The sequence below is a fragment of the Amblyraja radiata genome, chromosome 32 (genome assembly GCF_010909765.2).
Source record: "Amblyraja radiata isolate CabotCenter1 chromosome 32, sAmbRad1.1.pri, whole genome shotgun sequence".
NCBI lineage: Eukaryota > Metazoa > Chordata > Chondrichthyes > Rajiformes > Rajidae > Amblyraja > Amblyraja radiata.
The window spans coordinates 1,119,375-1,137,051 of NC_045987.1; the positions used below are offsets into that span (position 1 = coordinate 1,119,375).

The 17,677-nt window shown below is 49.1% G+C and overlaps 2 protein-coding genes across 8 annotated transcripts in view; one reads left to right on the forward strand and one right to left on the reverse strand.

The window, feature by feature from the left end:
* The window catches only part of fkbp15 (FKBP prolyl isomerase family member 15), a 54,863-nt gene extending 45,716 nt beyond the window's left edge, over positions 1-9,147 (forward strand). For 2 of the 5 annotated variants that reach the window (XM_033049435.1, XM_033049437.1), the window contains exons 24-29: positions 805-897; positions 2,050-2,172; positions 3,419-3,526; positions 4,866-5,842; positions 6,639-6,759; positions 8,350-9,147. In XM_033049435.1, coding sequence (XP_032905326.1) covers positions 805-897; positions 2,050-2,172; positions 3,419-3,526; positions 4,866-5,842; positions 6,639-6,759; positions 8,350-8,427 — 1,500 coding nt within the window. In that variant the 3' untranslated portion in view covers positions 8,428-9,147. The remainder of the gene's footprint in view (positions 1-804; positions 898-2,049; positions 2,173-3,418; positions 3,527-4,865; positions 5,843-6,638; positions 6,760-8,349) is intronic. The other 3 variants (XM_033049438.1, XM_033049439.1, XM_033049436.1) reach the window with 3 other exon arrangements.
* A 4,126-nt stretch (positions 9,148-13,273) lies between these two features.
* Positions 13,274-17,677, reverse strand: part of lrsam1 (leucine rich repeat and sterile alpha motif containing 1) — a 38,161-nt gene continuing 33,757 nt past the window's right edge. For 2 of the 3 annotated variants that reach the window (XM_033049176.1, XM_033049174.1), the window contains 3 exons: positions 16,967-17,145; positions 15,802-15,948; positions 13,274-14,571 (listed from right to left, as the gene is read on the reverse strand). In XM_033049176.1, coding sequence (XP_032905067.1) covers positions 15,823-15,948; positions 16,967-17,145 — 305 coding nt within the window. In that variant the 3' untranslated portion in view covers positions 13,274-14,571; positions 15,802-15,822. The remainder of the gene's footprint in view (positions 14,572-15,801; positions 15,949-16,966; positions 17,146-17,677) is intronic. The other variant, XM_033049175.1, reaches the window with a different exon arrangement.

Sequence of the window (17,677 nt, forward strand, 5' to 3'; positions counted from 1 at the left end):
CTCCCCTTCCCATACTCTGAGTATTATTAATTATCATTTACATTAGCCTTTAGAGATACAGCATGGAAACAGGCCCTTCAGCCCAATGAGTCTGCACCAATCAGCTGTTTTGCACTCGTTGTTGTATTTAGTATTATTGATCATCACTGTGTGTATATTGTTTACTTTGTGAACATGTGAACGAGGAATTGCTCGCTGCTATAAATGACAATGTTCTGGATTATCATACCGTTCACACAGAGGGTGGTGGGTGTATGGAACAAGCTGACAGAGGAGGTAGTTGTGGCAGCGACTATCCCAACATTTAAGAAGCAGTTAGACAGGTACATGGATACGACAGGTTTGGAGGAATATGGACCAAATACGGGCAGGTGGGACTAGTGTAGTGGGACATGTTGGCCGGTGTGGGCAAGATGGGCCGAAGGGCCTGTTTCCTCCCTGTATCACTGTGTGACTCTGTAACATACTAATCATTAGTTAGGGGTTGAAGGAGCAGGAGGTAGGGTACATGTGAAGTACTGCAGGTTGGTTCATCTGAGGAATTCATTGCCACAGACAGCGGTGGAGGCAAAGTCAATGGGTATTTTTATTTTTTATTTTTTTTAAGGCGGAGATAGACAGATTCTTGATCAGAAAGGATGTCAGGGGTATTGGGGAGAAGGCAGGAGAATGGGGTTGAGTGGGAAAGATAGATCAGCCATGATTGAATGGCAGAGTAGACTTGATGGTCTGAAAGACCTAATTGTGCTCCTATCACTTACCAACTTGTGGATGTGACGTTGTGACTGTGTTGTTGATATCTAGCTGGCTGCATGGAAGGTGTCTCGTGCCACAGAGGAGGAGAAGCTGGTGTCTCTGCAGGAACAGGCGGATGAGCTGCAGACCCTGAGGGAGCAGGTAAAGATGCTTGTACCACCCTGTTCATGCTCTTCAATCTGGGCTTGGTGCAGCCCTGTCGAGGGAAGGTGGCTGCAGGGCCGGCTCGTCTGGCCATCGTGTGGGCGACAAGAAGCAAAAAGATAAAATAATCTGTTAACAACCCTGTGGAGTGTGAGAGCTGTGTAATATTCTTGATTAGTACCGGTGTCCAGACCTATGGGGACAAGGCAGGAGAATGGGGTTGAGAGGGGAAGATAGATCAGCCATGATTGAATGGTGGAGTAGACTTGAAGGGCCGAATGGTTTAATTGTGCTCCTAGAATTTATGAATTTATGAATATGGGAACGCCACATCTAATTTGTTCTGAGCATGGGGTGGAAATCCCCGACACGTCCCCCCCTGTTTTGAGAGGTGGGGGACGATCCCCCCCCATTTTTTGTAATCGAGCTTTAAAAACCCGGTGAAATCTCCGTATTCCGCGAGACAGTGGGGGTGGGACTGCTGATCGAGGGCGCCGATTGGACGAGAGAGACGTCGGTCAGCAGACAATGGGGGCGGGATATGATGATTCAGCGCAATGATTGGAGGAGGGAGGTGTCGGTCAGAGGCGGAAGTAGGGGGCGGGTGGGACTGAGGATAGAGCGCGGTGATTGGAGGAGGGAGGCGTCCTGGTGGGAACGACGACCCTGGTTTACAGCCAGCGCGGAGAAGCAGCGCTAACTCCACGGCTCCGGTCTGGTGTCCTGTCAGTCCAGGCAGGGCTGTAGGTTAACCCGGCGAGACAGGCAGAGTTGAGCTGCATATAGCGCTGCTTCTCTGCGCTGGCCGTAAGCCTGGGCCATCGTTCCCGTAATTACCGTCCACAGGGCCCACGGCTGAAGCCTCGCGTGTGTGTGTGGGAGTGTGCGCATGCGCCCGCGGCTGCCAAGAAATTGTGTGTGTCCCGGTCCCCCCCATGTTTTGATAGCGATTTCCATGCCTGGTTCTGAGCACGATCCCACACACAGGTATGCACCGGGCCAAGTCAATTGGAGTTACGTTGATTCACTCCATATACAGTTGGTGTCAGAGTGACAATGTAATGCTGGGTTTGCTCATCAGCTGAGGGGCAGTTGTATCAGCGATGTCCTTGTACAGATGTCCCTGAGCGTTGTGTCCATACGTTACAGTATTCGTCATTGGAGAGCAGAGCTGTGGCAATGAAGGAGCACTACGAGAGGCGGCTGCAGGAGCTGAGGCAGCAAGCCCCTGTGATGAGTGAGGCACCGAACGTTGGCAATACTGTCGAGGAGGTACGCAGAGTGGAATGTCATTGTATTTATTAGCTCAAACAGTGTGAAAATAGCCCCAACTTGCCCACACCGACCAACATGTCCCACCTACCCACGTTGGCCCATATCCCTCTGAACCTGCCCTATCCATGTACCCGTCCAAATGTTTCTTTAACGTTGGGATAGTCCCTGCCTCAACGACTTCTCCGGCAGCTTGTTCACCCACCACCCTTTGTATGAAAACATTACCTCTCAGGTTCATATTAAGTCTTTCCCCCTTCACCTGAAACCTGTGTCCTCTGGTCCTCTATTCCCCTTTTCTGGGCAACATCTGTGTGAACTTGTACAGTTGCTGCCTTTTGCTTTAAAAAAAAAATGTAATAATATTTCTACAATGAAGAAATGTTAATTTTGGTTGTTGCCTTCCTATGGAAAAATCCCAGCAAAATTCCCAGGACATTATGTTGTAGTCAGCCACTAGGAGCTGCATGAAGAGAGCTGCGTGCGGTGTTGTCGTTTTTATCCCCCAAGAGCAAAATACGTGACGCACAACACGGAACGGTGCAGCAATGGGAACAGGCCCTTCGGTCCACAATGCTCATGCAGAGCAATGTGCCAAACTAAACTCATCTCCAATTCCTGCACAGAATCCATATCCCTCCATTCCCTGCATATCAATGTGCCTCTTGATAGTCACCATTGTATCTGCCTCCACCACCACCCCATTGAGAATTGGACCATCTGGTGACAAAAGACTGTCTGTGGTGGCTGTTGCTCATAGCTCCACCGAGCCAAGGGTGACATCTGGTGGATTCTCCAAGGGACCAGAGGACTATCTAAGGTGGTTCCACGCTGTAACTGTGTGCAGAGTTTGTACGTTCTCCCAGTGACTGCATGGATCTTCTCCGGGTGCTCTGGTTTCCTCCCACTTACAGGTTTGTAGGTGAATTGGCTTTGGTAAAAAAATTGTAAGTAGTTCTTTGTGTGTAGGATAGTGATGGTGTACAGGGTGATCACTGGTCGGCACGGACTCGATGGGTCGAAGGGCCTGTTTCCACGCTGTATCACTAAATTACTTGTGCTGCCCCCTGTGGAGAGGTGCTCCTCTGAGCTTGAGTTCCAGATTTCTCTTTGAGATGTTCCAGTGGAAATTTCACCTGAGAATGCTCGATGGTGATGGTGATACCACCTTCCTATTGAGCCCTTGCTAAACATCTTGCAAAATCAGACTCGAGACCCATGTAATGGATGACAATTCTTCCCGCAGGTGAAGAAAATCATGAATGGCGTGTTTCAGTCGTTGCGAGGAGAGTTTGAACTTGATGACACTTACAGCGGGAGGTCGGTCCTTGGAACTATCCTGAGCACCATCAAGGTACAGTCTGGCAGCAAATCCTCACGCTCGGCTTGTATCCCCGTCACCTGTGTGTAAACCCCGCTATTGACAATGGGCTCGGTGTGCTCCCCATGTATAACAGAACGATCGGCACCAACTCTCATTCACCCAGGGGCAGGGGCAGGGGCACTGGTGTTGATTTGGAGATCAGTACTTTTGCCTTATACAATGGACAGAACTTACACAGCATGGATTTACATTGAGACACAAGATGCAGGAATCGTAACAAGCTGGAGAAACTCTGTGGATCAGGCAGCATCTGCGGAAGCAAATGGTCAGAAGGTGTGAGGCACAAGGGTTGAAGAGTTGCAGATTGTGAAGCTACAGGAAGAGGAAGTCCTCTCTCCCTGTGCCCCACCTGCACTCTCACCTATTTCTCCCCACACATTCCTTCCTCCAGCTTCACAACCCGCAACTCTTCAACCTTCTGTCTTTTCATTTCTGCTCTTTGTCCAACCAACTGCCTATCAGGGCCCCTCCCTCCCCCCCCCCCCCCTCACATGCCCTTCCTCTCTTCCAGCTTTCACCTCACTCCCCCTCCCCCCAACAATCAGTCTGAAGAAGTGTCCTGACCCGAAACGTCAGCCATCCATGTGTCCAGGGATGTGCCTGACCTGCTGAGTTACTCCAGCACTATTTTGTAAACCAGCATCTTAATTTCCTTATTTCTACTATCCTGTACTATTTCCTTAACGCATCCAAACTCATGGTTGTCCTTTAGTCCAGACGTGTGTTGGCAAAGGATTTAACCCAAGATTATTGTGATTGACTCTGATGTCTACAGCCATTGACACATTTATTAATTCAGCACAGATTAAAACCTGATTGATTGATACTTTGTCACACGGTACACTAAGTATACAAGGGGTCGCCAGGTTTAGGGCGCTGACAACTTGTCTGGATCAGTTCTACATCAGACCGGGACGGCACGGTGGTGCCACGGTAGAGTTGCTGCCTTACATCGCTTGCAGCGCCAGAGACCCGGGTTCAATCCCAACTACGGGCGCTGTCTGTACAGAGTTTGTACGTTCTCCCCGTGACCTGTGTGGGTTTTCTCCAAGATCTTCGGTTTCCTCCCACACTCCAAAGACGTGCAGGTTTGTAAGTTAATTGGCTTGGTAAATGTAAATTGTCCCTGGTGTGTGTAGGCTGGTGTTAGTGTGTTGGGATCGCTGGTCGGTGCCGCCTCGGTGGGTCAAAGGGCCTGTTTCTGTGCTGTATCGCTAAACTAAACTAAACGTCTTCACATCCCTCCGGGGACCCGGTACGCCATGGTGCTAGTTTTACAGTTGCCGTTCTTACTTTTCTCCCCAAACAGGCCGTTACACTGCAGCTCTTGGTCCAAAGTGAAGACCAGGCGCTTGCAAGAAGTGGCGATGAGGGTGAGGAATCTGAGGATGAGACTGAAGAGAAGGCAGCTCCTCCAGTTGAGAGTGAGAACACCGAGGTGGTTACCAACCTTGCTGAAGGAGCAGGTAGAGCAACGTGTGAAGAGGATGCCATGGTGTTGGCAGCTGGCCGGCTAAGTCAGGTGACTCTATCACCCAGCCACCCTCCTGTCGAGGTTGAACCCGATGAAGATCGCGCTGAACCCCAGGACCCCAAGCTGCCCACGTTGGAACAACCCCTTGCTCCCAATATTCCCGCTCAGTCCTGGCATCCCACAGCAGGAGAGGCTGTACAAGACACGGCAGGAGAGGGTGTACAAGACACGGCAGGAGAGGCTGTACAAGACATGGCAGGAGAGAGTGTACAGGACACGGCAGGAGAGAGTGTACAAGACACGGCAGGAGAGGGTGTACAAGACACGGCAGGAGAGGCTGTACAAGACACAGCAGGAGAGAGTGTACAAGACACGGCAGGGTTCAGCGAACAATGTGTGGATGAAGAAGGCGAGGAGGATGAGGCAGCACCTCTCCCTGAGAGTGGAAGATCTGATGGAGGGGTGCAAGATTGTGAGAGGGCACCAGAGGAGCAACATAATGCGGTGTGGAGCAGGAAGTTGGACAGTGATTCAGTCACAGAGAGGATGGCAGTCGCTGAACAAGGTGGCCAGCAGTCTCCGCCACAAGGCAGCAGTGTCTCTGGAGGTCAGGACGTGTCTGCTCCTCCAGACAGCTTGATAGCGTCAGCTCTTCATGGAAAGGACGGGAGCCCTGACATCACAAACCATTCTCCACTTCATCAAAGCCAGGCTCCACTGGAGCACAACACACTGCATGTGGCTGAACATGAATCCAATGCTGCACTAACAGCTCCAGAACCCAGACCCGGCTCGTCACCAAACGCCTCCAGGTAGACTATTAGTTTTGGTTTAGTTTATTATCCCGTGTACCAAGGCTTTTGTTGCGTGCTAACCAGTCAGCGGAAAGACATGTTTACAACCGAGCCATCCACACTGTGCAGATACGTGATAAAGGGAATAGCGTGAATATCATTCAGTGAAAGAGGGCCTATGACTACCGTTAGGTTGTGTATGAAGGAACTGCAGATGCTGGTTTACACTGAAAATACTCAAAATGCCAGACTAACTCAGCGAGACAGGCAGCATCTCTGGAGAGAAAGAAGGGGTGACGTTTTGGGTCAGGCTGATGCTACTGGTAGTTTGTTGGTCCAAGTAACTAACAGGTTGAAAAGACAAAATGAGAAGAGGAAGTGAAGAAAGGAATCGAGGGCAAAGAGTTGATAAGTGATGAGATACTGGCAACAAGTGATCCTAGTCTTCCAGACAAACCGGTCACCTTTGTGATGGTGAAGAACAAATGATAATTGTAAAACAATAAAATGAGCTTGAAGGGTAACTGGGCATCTGTGTATCTACCATGGGGGTGGGATTGAGATGTTTTGTGGCCTGTCTATCGGGGGGGGGGGGGTGATTTATGATTATTATAAGAAGAATGAAATAAATGCTTGTGCCTGCTCCAGTAAACAATGCATCAGGGAGATTCTGTACATGAGGAGCAGATGAATCGTTCTTCATTGCTGCCAGCGATCATTATATTTGATGCTCTTAAATAAAGGCTTGACTGCCTTGCACGATCTTTGTGGTGTGTTTCAAGGATTTCTTTAACAGTGACTTTAACCGCTTTAGTTTTTTCAGTGATGATGACGATGACAGCTTGTTCAAATCAGCGATGCCAAAGGCAGGGAAGACAGTGAGGAACTTGGCCAATGAGGAGGAGGAGGAGGAGGAGGAGGAGGATGAGGAAGTGGTAAGTGTTGCACAGAGTACTGGGCAGTATTGCCATGGTGGGGTGAAGGGCCTTTTCATTCATTGGTACATCAACGTGTAAATAACTCCAGAGGTCAGGAGCTCAGCATACATGCATTGAGTGAGGGACAGTATTGAGAAGAGAAAACCATTCACATTTGAGGTTGCGTGGGCCAGTGTTTGTGACCCTTTCTCCCGTCTGCCCTCGATAAGTTCTGCTAGTTGGGTGGACACAAAGTACTGGATTAACTCAGCGGGTCAGGTGGCGGGAGGGGGGAAACTAGAGATATGAAAAGGTTCAGAGCCAGCACCGTTGACCAAGGAAAGGTGGAGCCCACAATGGTCCATTGTTGGCTGTGGAAGAGTTGATAACAAAGGGATACATAGATGCGAACAGGTACAAGTGTAATTATGACTGGGGTGGGGAGGGGGGCAGAGAGAGTGAGGAAATGCAGAGAGAAATCAACATTCATACTGGTGTTATCTACAGTATAAACCAGGGTCTGCAGTTCCTCTTCTAGTTGGGTGTTGGCTTGTCCTGACCCTTAAGGGCCTGTCCCACGAGCATGCGACCTGCATGCGACGAGCGCGACCAAACCGGAAGTGGGGGCCGTGCGGAGGTCGAGTGAGGCGTGAAGTTCGAGCGAAGTCCGCGGGAAGTTTGCGCGTGACATACGGCGTTGAGACGCTGCGTAGGGCATCGAGGCGACTGTGGGCCGGCAGGCTGTTGCTGTGCGGAATTTTTGAACACGGTCAGATTTTCGGAGCACCGCGCGATGTCGGGACCAGCTCCGCACAACTCCATACGGCTCCGGCGATCGAAGTGGGACCGGCCCCGCGAGGCCGTACGGCTCAAGCGACCACGTTAGGTCGCGCTTGCCGCATGCAGTCGCATGCTTGTGGGACAGGCCCATTTACACTGGGGCCAGAGGACAAGCAGCAGGTTGAGTGTCTTGTCTAACGAGGGAGTCTTCTGTTGTGGTCACTTGGCGATCCACACTTTGGTGTAAGTCACAGACCAGCAGAATGAATGCAGCAAGTCATCTCCCCCTTGGCTGCATCGGTTCTGTAGATAATAGTGTTGGCCACCATGAAGAAACAAGCGCCTTCATATTAAAGAGTGGGGGACACTCAGTATAAAGGGGGTGAGGGTAAATATTTGGCATGAGCAGCCAATGTCTGATGCTAGGTGAATCTAATGTCAGGCATCCATTAGCAGTGGCTTGAGTTTGAGTTTAATTAAGTGCGGTTTAGGTAGGTGTGTAAGTGGGTAAACACAAAGTGCTGGAGTAACTCAGCGGGACAGGCAGCATCTCTGGATAGAAGGAATGGGTGATGTTTCGGGTCGAGACCCTTCAGAGGAAGAGTTGATTGTTGGCTGAGGGGAAGGTGACAAGGCCAATGTATGATTCGAGGAGTAAGTTGTATTTTGGATATCCATTAGCTGTAGTTTGAGTTTAGTTAAGTGTGCTTTAGGTAAGTGTGTAAGTGGAACCATTTGCTATTCTCCTGTCCCAGAAGCTTGTATGACGTGCTGGGAATCTGAACATTGTGAGACTTGTCATTGGACTCTTTTTCTTTCCGAACTCAGAGCATGAAGGGTCGGCCTCCACCAACCCCACTGTTTGGAGATGATGATGATGAGGATGACTTTGACTGGCTGGGCTGAGGCTGCTGCTTGTGGTGATGCCGTGCAGTCACTGAGCAGGGAGTTGGCGAGGGACGCACCTATGTGGGACAGGCAGCTTCTGCACAGCTTGACCCCATGGAACTGACATTCCAAGAGTCTGTTTCTATCCTGCTGGTCACAGCCTGGTGTGAAACTCTTCCCCAGGCAACACTGAATGAACCGAGATGAATCTGCACTAACTCTGATCTCCACTGGTATTATTCCTGAACTATTATCTACCTGCGTACTTTAATTTCCTTTTTACTCCCTGCCAGACCTCAGTGGAATGCCACTGCTGTGACAGTCTTGTTACTGGCAGCCTGAATCCACAACAGGCCCTTCATGAGTGCTTAGTAATGCTATTATTGTGCCTGCCACAGTTTGGTTGTGAATATTCCTCCTGTTTCCATCATGTTGAATTGTCAGAGTAGTATTTGTAAGGGGCAGACCCTTGCCCTTGTGCTGTGTGGGGGGTAGAATACAGCCCTGGTTTAGAATAAAGTCCTCCCTGTGCCTTAACCTTGGTGAGCCAACCCACCGCTCCTCTCTGGTGCCACTTGCATGTACGAGGTCCACCTTTGGAAACCTTCATTCACAGTAAGTTCATAAGTGATAGGAGCAGAATTAGGCCATTCGGCCCACCAAGTCTATTCCGTCATTCAGTCATGGCTGATCTATCTCTCCCTCCTAACCCCATTCTCCTGCCTTCTCCCCATAACCTCTGACACCCGTACTAATCAATAATCTATTTATCTCTGCCTTTAAAATATCCATTGACTTGGCCTCCACAGCCTTCTGTGGCAATGAATTCCACAGATTCTCCACCCTCTGACTAAAGAAATCCCTCCTCATCTCCTTTCTAAAGGTACGTCCTTTTATTCTGAGGTTATGGCCACTAGATTCTCCCACTGGTTGAAACATCCTCTCCACATCCACATTTTGTGGGACTGTGGAAAATGAAGTTTGTTAGTGAAGCTTGAATTTCAAACTTGTACTAAGGCACCTAACACGACAAATAAAATGAATAGTTTAGTGGCAGGTTTTCATGAGCTGTGACACGCGCTAAAGGCTATGCCACCAATCTAATGTTTTCTCATTAGACACAAAATGTTGGAGTAACTCAGTGGGACAGGCAGCATCTCTGGAGAGAAGAAATGGGTGACATTTCAGTCGAGACCCGACCCAGAGATGCCGCCAGCCAGAGTTACTCCAGCATTTTGTGTCTATCTTCGGTGTAAACCAGCATCTGCAGTTCCTTCCCACACAATACCCGCATGAGGCAAGTTTCAGTTATCTTTACATTTGTAATTACTTAAAAGTACATAAACAAGAGCACAAATAAGTTAATAGAATGTTTGATTTTTCTTTTGGGTTCACGTGGATAATATGTAATTGCATTTGAACATTTTTGTGTGTTCTAAGCAGCACTTTTATTAGTCACTTTCTGAAAATCTATGTCAGAACAGCCACTGCCTCACTGAAACATTCCTAGAATCACAACAACAAAATGTGTCCCTTCAGCCCATCTAGTGTGCTGATTGTGATGCTTCTCTCCCTTCATTCCACTTGCCTGCATTGGGTCAGTCACACTCTGTCTTTCCCATCTATCCAACTTATCAATTCAATCAAGTCGGCTAAACGCTATTTCCTGGGTTGAGCTTCATTTATTAACGTGATCATTGAGTTTCCTGAAGCTCTGACACTGGGTGGCTAGTCCTGCAGTTGCTGGAACCTATGTCTCCACTACTTTGAACTGAATGATTCCTCTAGGCTCCAGTCCCGTTGTTATCCCATACACACCCTGAAACATCCTCATCTTTCGTGACAAGATGTGTGGTCTATGTCTTCTCAAAACCTTCTAGGTTTCTGACCGGCCGTGTCATTTCTCTGACTGTTTTAGTGAGGTCATAACAGACTTTAAATTTTACGCAAACTTGCTCATGTTTCGCCCACCATTTCTCTCGATCTAACCCCGGGTGCTTGGTATTCTGCTAGGTTCCCTGATAAACCAGGACTTTGCTTAAAGATGCAAAGTGCTGCAATAACTCGGGCGGCATCTCTGGAGAAAAAGGATGGGTGACGTTTCAGATCAGGACCCTTCTTCAGACTGAAAGTAGAGGGGGGGGGGGTGAAGAGGTGCAGGCAAAGAGGTGGGTTGAAAAGACCAGGATCTTCCAGCCCATCACTCCCCCACTACTTGACGAAGGGTCACGACCCAAAACATCACCTATCCATGTTCTCCACAGATGCTGCCTGACCCGCTGAGTTACTGCAGCACTCTGAAACGTCACCTATCTATGTTCTCCACAGATGCTGCCTGACCCGCTGAGTTACTGCAGCACTCTGTGAAACGTCACCTATCCATGTTCTCCAGAGATGCTGCCTGACCCACTGAGTTACTCCAGCACTCTGTGAAACATCACCTATCCATGTTCTCCAGAGATGCTGCCTGACCTGCTGAGTTACTCTAGCACTCCGACCTTTTAAATATTATGTTTGCTTACCCTTGTCTGTTACTCCTTTACAACTGATGTGATCAATATAGGAATGATCTCAGAGTTGAACAAATTAATTGAATCATGATGAATTGAATGGTACTGAGTGTTATGGGGAATCATTGTCTGTGAACAATGTTGTTGATGTGTACTACCTGCTACCGCCCAGGAGGTTGTGTGTGTAATGCCGTAATATTATCAATGCCACCTGCCGTATAAACTGCAGAAGAGACTGATGCACAAGTTAAGAGCTCAAGATATTGGAGGAAGTGTTAGCGTGGATTGAAAGCTGGTGCCAAATGGAAAGAGTTGGATTATACGGGTCATTTTTGGGCTGGAGAGATGTAATCAGTGTAGTAACCCAGAGAGGGTCTTGACCCTCAAGTGCTTACTATTTATATTACCACATGAAGGAGGCAACAAGAGGCAACTTTCCAACCAACACTAAAACAGGTGAAAGTGCATGTTGTGATGATGATGCAGGGATTCTTCAACACGATTATTTGGGTAAATGAGTGACTTCTGTTGAGGTTTAAATAGTAAAGACAAGGGAGTGGAGGCCTGGAAAATGGAAGTCATTGAAGAGACGAAGGGCGTGTGAGGTGAGGTGTCAGAAAAAGGGTCTCGACACAAAACGTCACCCATTCCTTCTCTCCAGAGATGCTGCTTGTCCTGCTGAGTTTTGTATCTACCTTAGATTGAGTGACTGACCAGGCAAAATCCTGCAAATGAAATTTATTGTGTGGAAGTGTAAGGTCATACAGAGAAAGCAAGTCAGATTATTGTTGGAATGGAGAGAGATTCTAAATGAGTGCAGTTGTGAAGAGTCAACATCTTCTAGTGCATGAATTGGTAGGCTAGACAGTATGGGTTTGTATTCCGTGGTTTGAATGAGGTTAGCCTTCATTTTACGAAACATACCAAGATCTTTCCTGAGCTCGAGGCTTGATCTGTTTTCACTGGTTGGATAATCATAAATAAGGAGACAGCTATGAAATAAGAGGCTGGATATTTAAAATGGAGGTGCCATGAAACGTGTTGAGAGGGTAATGAACCTCCGGCATTCTCCGGCCCGAAAGGTGGAGGTCAGATCATTAGATAGTCACGGCAATGATAGATAAGTCTTGTATTTGAAAGATTTGAGGGTGAGGAGAAACTGATGCAGAAGAGGTGAGGGCAACAGTAATCAGCCATGATCATATTGATCGAAGGTACACAAAATTGCTGGGGAAACTCAGCGGGTGCAGCAGCATCTATGGAGCGAAGGAAATAGGCGACGTTTCGGGCCGAAACCCTTCTTCAGACTCCAGCATCTTCAGATTCCAGCATCTGCAGTTCCCTTTTGAACATCATATTGATCGAGGCAGGCGTGAGGGGCCTGATGTTGTGTGATTAGGTGACGCAGACTCATTTTGAGCACAGTTCTGTTTAGACACAAATCTCAACCCTTTAAGTGTCACTGGATTCCTTCAGTTCCACTTCATCTTTACTCCTTCACTTACCTTTTTGCCTTCCTGGACCTCTAGTCCACATGGACCTTGATCATTGAATATTCATACCTTGGTTTCTTTTCCACTTGTCAGCAATTTCCTCAGCGACCTTCATAATATCTCCCCCCTTCATCAGTATCAAGAAAACAGGTGAGAGGCTTTGTATAAATTAGTTGTCATCATTTCTTAATTCCATTTGTGATGAACCTGGACAGCAGTTGCTGCAATCTGTCTGAGAAGTTTACACGAGTCATATGTCCCAGATAGAACAATGACATTCTTACATACAGCAGCAGAACAGAATAAAGACAAGGCTTATCGTGCACTGCTGGAGAGAGATTCATACCATCACTACTGGCCCCTTTCCTTCTGCCAGTAAACTGCATTCTTCTTAAATCATAGTAGAAGTAGACCATTCGGCCCATCATGTCTACTCTGCCATTCAATCACAGCTGATCAATCTTTCCATCGCGACCACATTCTTCTCCCCATAACCCGACACCCACAATCTGTCAATCTCCATCTTAAAAATACCCAATGACTTCCACAGGTTCACCACCATCTAGCTAAAGATACGTCCTTTAATTCTGAGGCTGTGGCCTCTGGTCCTAGACTCTCCCACTAGTGGAAACTCCCTCTTCACATCCACTCTATCCAGGCCTTTCATCATGCAGTAAGTTTCAATGACATCTCATTCATCTATCAGTCGACTGCTCACACCCAGCTGCTGGTCCTCTAACAGATCAGTTTGTTTGAAAATAATACTTGAGGTTGGATTCATTCACTCTGACTATACAGAATCACATCCAGCGCACCACACCCCATTCGAGGAGCAGGGAAAAATCACCAGAACAAACCCCATAAGGGAAAAGTGACCTTTAATGGGGCAATTTCCACAAAGATCACTCAACGTGTATAATTGCAGGATCGGAACCTCTAGTGCACAGCCACACAAGTGCAAATGTTCTGCATAAGACATAATAAATTAAACCTCTAATTTAAAAACATGCTTTACATTCATCTTGTATCTGGTTTTATGTAACATGCAAGTATAAAAGTAAGTCGGACAGTAGCAGCAATGGATTGTAGAACCGTCGAAAGCTCAAGATAGAGGGTGGGAGCAGGAAGGACATTGTGGATGGGAGGTGAGTCTGGGAGCAGAGTTGGACTTAGTGGGGAAATGACCAGAGCATGGAACAAGCAATGCTGACCGTTACATAATGGAGACAATTATTCAAGTGAAGTTACAACACCAAGCATGGAAGATGTTCATGAATAAGTAACCAAAGCTACACTCTGCTATTAAACCAGACTGACAGCAATGGGAACTGGGTTCTGGGGGGGGAGGGGGGAGCACAGCAGGTGGGATGTGACTTGCTGCTTCCACTGTCCACAGCTTCAGCTGCCCCTCCATCTATCCCTACCCCTGGGGCATGGGAGTCCAGGGTGGAGACACACTGTCCCCTGCATGATTCAGGGGTACACAATGAGGAAACCTTTGAGCAGCATGAGATGAAACTTGCTTGTTGGCACGTTGAACAATGATACACTAGAAACAACAGATGAAGGCTAGCATTACACTTATTGCACAACAACATTTAACTAAATTAATAGATTACAAAAAATAATTGACGTAGTTTACTGTCTTAAACCTACACGTTGGAATCATTTAGCCCCAGTCTGACCCCCCCCCCCCCCCCCACGCAGAGCTCCTGTTAAACACACTGGGTGATGGTGCCCACAAGCGCTGTAGAGTATGGGTCAGGTTAGGCGAACAATTTAGCCTAACCTTGCCAGGTATCAGTGTGGATGTAACGCTCCAGACCTGCTGTGATGTTGACGGCCACAGGAGACGAGGGAGGATTTGCTGCACATCCATTGTCCAGCAGCCAGCTTTGTTTCCAAGGGGATTCATCAATGTTCAGCACCAGCCAAAGAGGATTCCTTCTCCCTTCCACGTCTCCGCTTGTGTGAAGAAGCAAATTACTGTGGGAGGCCAACTAACGTTACGGCCGACACAGTTCAGCCTGGAGCTGCTGTCGGCATCTGTCCAGGAAGATCTCCAGGCAGCAGAGTGGAGAACAAGCCACTGTTTCACTGAGAGTAAACGTATATTTGTGGTGGGGGTAGAGAGCAGGTGCAGGAACTTGCAGGCGGATCTGTGTGACAAGGATACACAGTTAATGATTCCTTGAAACTTTATTGTCACGTGTACCGAGGTACAGCAAAATGCTTTGTTGTGCAGTAAAATTGTACAGCTGACTTCACCGAGGCCATGCACAAAGAACTGCCATGTTTCTGGTGCCGGCAGTCACAAAATGTTCATTCAACCTTTGTTATCTTCTGCTCTACAGCGGTGAGCCAGGCCCATCACCGCACGTGGCCACGGGTCAATCTCCCCTCCCCCCCCACTGGAACCCCCCTACACTCTCACCCCCCCCCCCCCCCCCGCTGGGACCCCCCCCGACATTCTCACCCCCCCCCCTGGGACCCCCCTACACTCTCGCCCCCCCCCCCTCCCCTGCTGGGACCCCCCTACACACTAGACCCCCCCTACACTCTCGCCCCCCCCCCCCCCCCCTGGGACCCCCCCCCCGACCCTCCGGCCAGGTAGCTGAAATGTACTGACGCATGCTTGCTTATGGCTGCTTATCTAGGAACGTAAGTTTAATCAACTAAAGACAGACACAGAATGCTGGAGTAACTCAGCGGCACAGGCAATGGCCCTGACATTTCATCTGTTACACCCAATTTTAAAGTAAGTGCTCGTGGTACAGGCTAATGGAGCAGGTTAAATGTATAGAGTCAAGGCAGAATTATTCACTGGAGTAGATGACACGTTGGAACTCATCGCCAACGCCTGTTTTGATGACCACAAATAATTCCAAACTGGTTTACAGCCAATACAGTCCTAAATGTAGTGACTGCTGCGAGCCAAACACAGCGACATCTTCCACAAACCTGGGCGCTGAACCCCTAATCCTGGTCAAAGTGGCACCACAGGATTTATTCACATCATTGACACCTGTGATGGCATTTCACTGTGGTGCAGGGAGTAAAGGAAGGTGCAGAGCCAAGCAGCACGGGAACAGGCTGGAGCCCAACTTTAAGTTGTTGCCATTCTGGGTTGTCCAATTTGCCTGCGTTTGACCCACAGGTGGGTGTATGGAACGAGCTGCCAGAGGAGGTAGTTGAGGCTGGGACTATCCCAACATTTAAGAAGCAGTTAGACAGGTACATGGATAGGACAGGTTTGGAGGGATATGGACCAAATGCTGCCAGGTGGGACATGTTAGTCGGTGTGGGCAAGTTGGGCCGAAGGGCCTGCCTGTTTCCACCACAGTGCATCACTCTATGACTCCACCCCTCCACCCCGAACAATTGCTTACATTGAAGAGGAGCAGAACTCGTCAGGATGTGCGATATATGCGGATCTTCTGCTGGATATCCCTGCGGCAGAGAGGGCAGGTGTGCAGCTCCATCCCACAGGTGTAACAACAGCAAACATGGCCACAGGTCAGGAAGATCATCTGGCTCTGGAATGGACAGAGAAGTTTAGTTTAGAGATACAGCATGGAAACAGGCCCTTCGGCCCACCGAGTCTGCGCCGACCAGTGATCCCCGCACACTAACACTATCCTACACACAATTTACATTTACACCAAGCCAATTAATCTACAGACATGTGCCGGCTGCAGGGGGCAAATTCGATCGGCCGTGGATGTCCCGATGAGGTTAGTGATCGGCCACTTCACCCGCCCCAGTAAAGGTGATGCCAGAACAGCAGTTGCCAGGAGGTGGGTGCTGGACCTGTTTATTCACCACAATTTGCGGTGTGGTCTACCTGATTCATGGTTGGATAGTCAGCGACTAAACCGTCTCCCCCACCTGGTTTGCCAGGGGAGGAGGGGGCTGTGGACCCCCAGCAGGACCAAACGCAAGACCTGTCAAAGGGCGGATGAGCTCCTAGCGAGCCAACGGCCATCCACACTTCAGTAGAAGTTGCGATCACTGTCGTACACAGCATTGTAAGGTAAAGGTTTTAGCTCCATGTTGTACAAGAGGTGGTGACTTAGTGATGACGATGTTACCACTTGTGCAGTAGCGATAGCTGAGTGTGAGAGACCACCTGATATTGTCTTTAAACCCAGAGGTCTGGCACCTGTCTGAGATCTGGGTCCAATTATTCAAACAAGAAAAAGACAAAAAGCTGGAGTAACTCAGTGGGTCAGTCAGCATCGGTGGAGAAAAGGAAGAGACGACAATTTGGGTCGAGACCCTTCTTCACTTAGACAAACAGGACCACTGCCTTCACTGAATCTGATGAAAACGTTCACACCATTCAGGAACACACATCCTCAATTCCTTCACCAAGCACCTTTGGACGGTTTTAAAGAAAGCTAATGTTCACCAAGGCCGAATCCAGCTGAAGAAGCCTTTGAGTCTGAAGAAGGGTCTCGACCCGAAACATCACCCATTGCTTCTCTTCAGAGATGCTGCTGGTCCCGCTGAGTTACTCCAGCTTTTTGTGTCTATCACGGGCTGTTTGCTTACCTCTCGCTCCATACAGACCACACACTCTGCCTGAGCCACCACCTCTTCAGTGACGGGCGCACTGGGCTGTGGTGGAGCAGAGGGCCCGGCCTCATTCTCATCCTCCACAGGTGCACTGGGCTCACGCTTGTCCCAATCTGCAGCAACCTCCTTCGCTGGTACAGCCGGCAATCTCCAGTCTACGGGAAAATCAAATCACACGAGCGATCAGGCCAGGGTTGCGATTTACCAGCGGCAGTGGGTGGTCGCCCTGTCTGTAGTGGGGTCAACTGTGCCAATACAATCCCTGCCCACACCCCCACAAGTCCGTCACTGCCATACCCCCACAAGCACAGATACAACCCCTGCCCACACCCCCACAAGCAGATACAACCCCTGCCCACACCCCCACAAGTCCGTCACTGCCATACCCCCACAAGCACAGATACAACCCCTGCCCATACCCCCACAAGCACAGATACAACCCCTGCCCACACCCCCACAAGTCTGTCACTGCCATACCCCCACAAGCACAGATACAACCCCTGCCCACACCCCCACAAGCACAGATACAACCCCTGCCCACACCCCCACAAGTCCGTCACTGCCACACCCCCACAAGCACAGATACAACCCCTGCCCACACCCCCACAAGTCCGTCACTGCCACACCCCCACAAGCACAGATACAACCCCTGCCCACACCCCCACAAGTCTGCCAGCATGTCACACC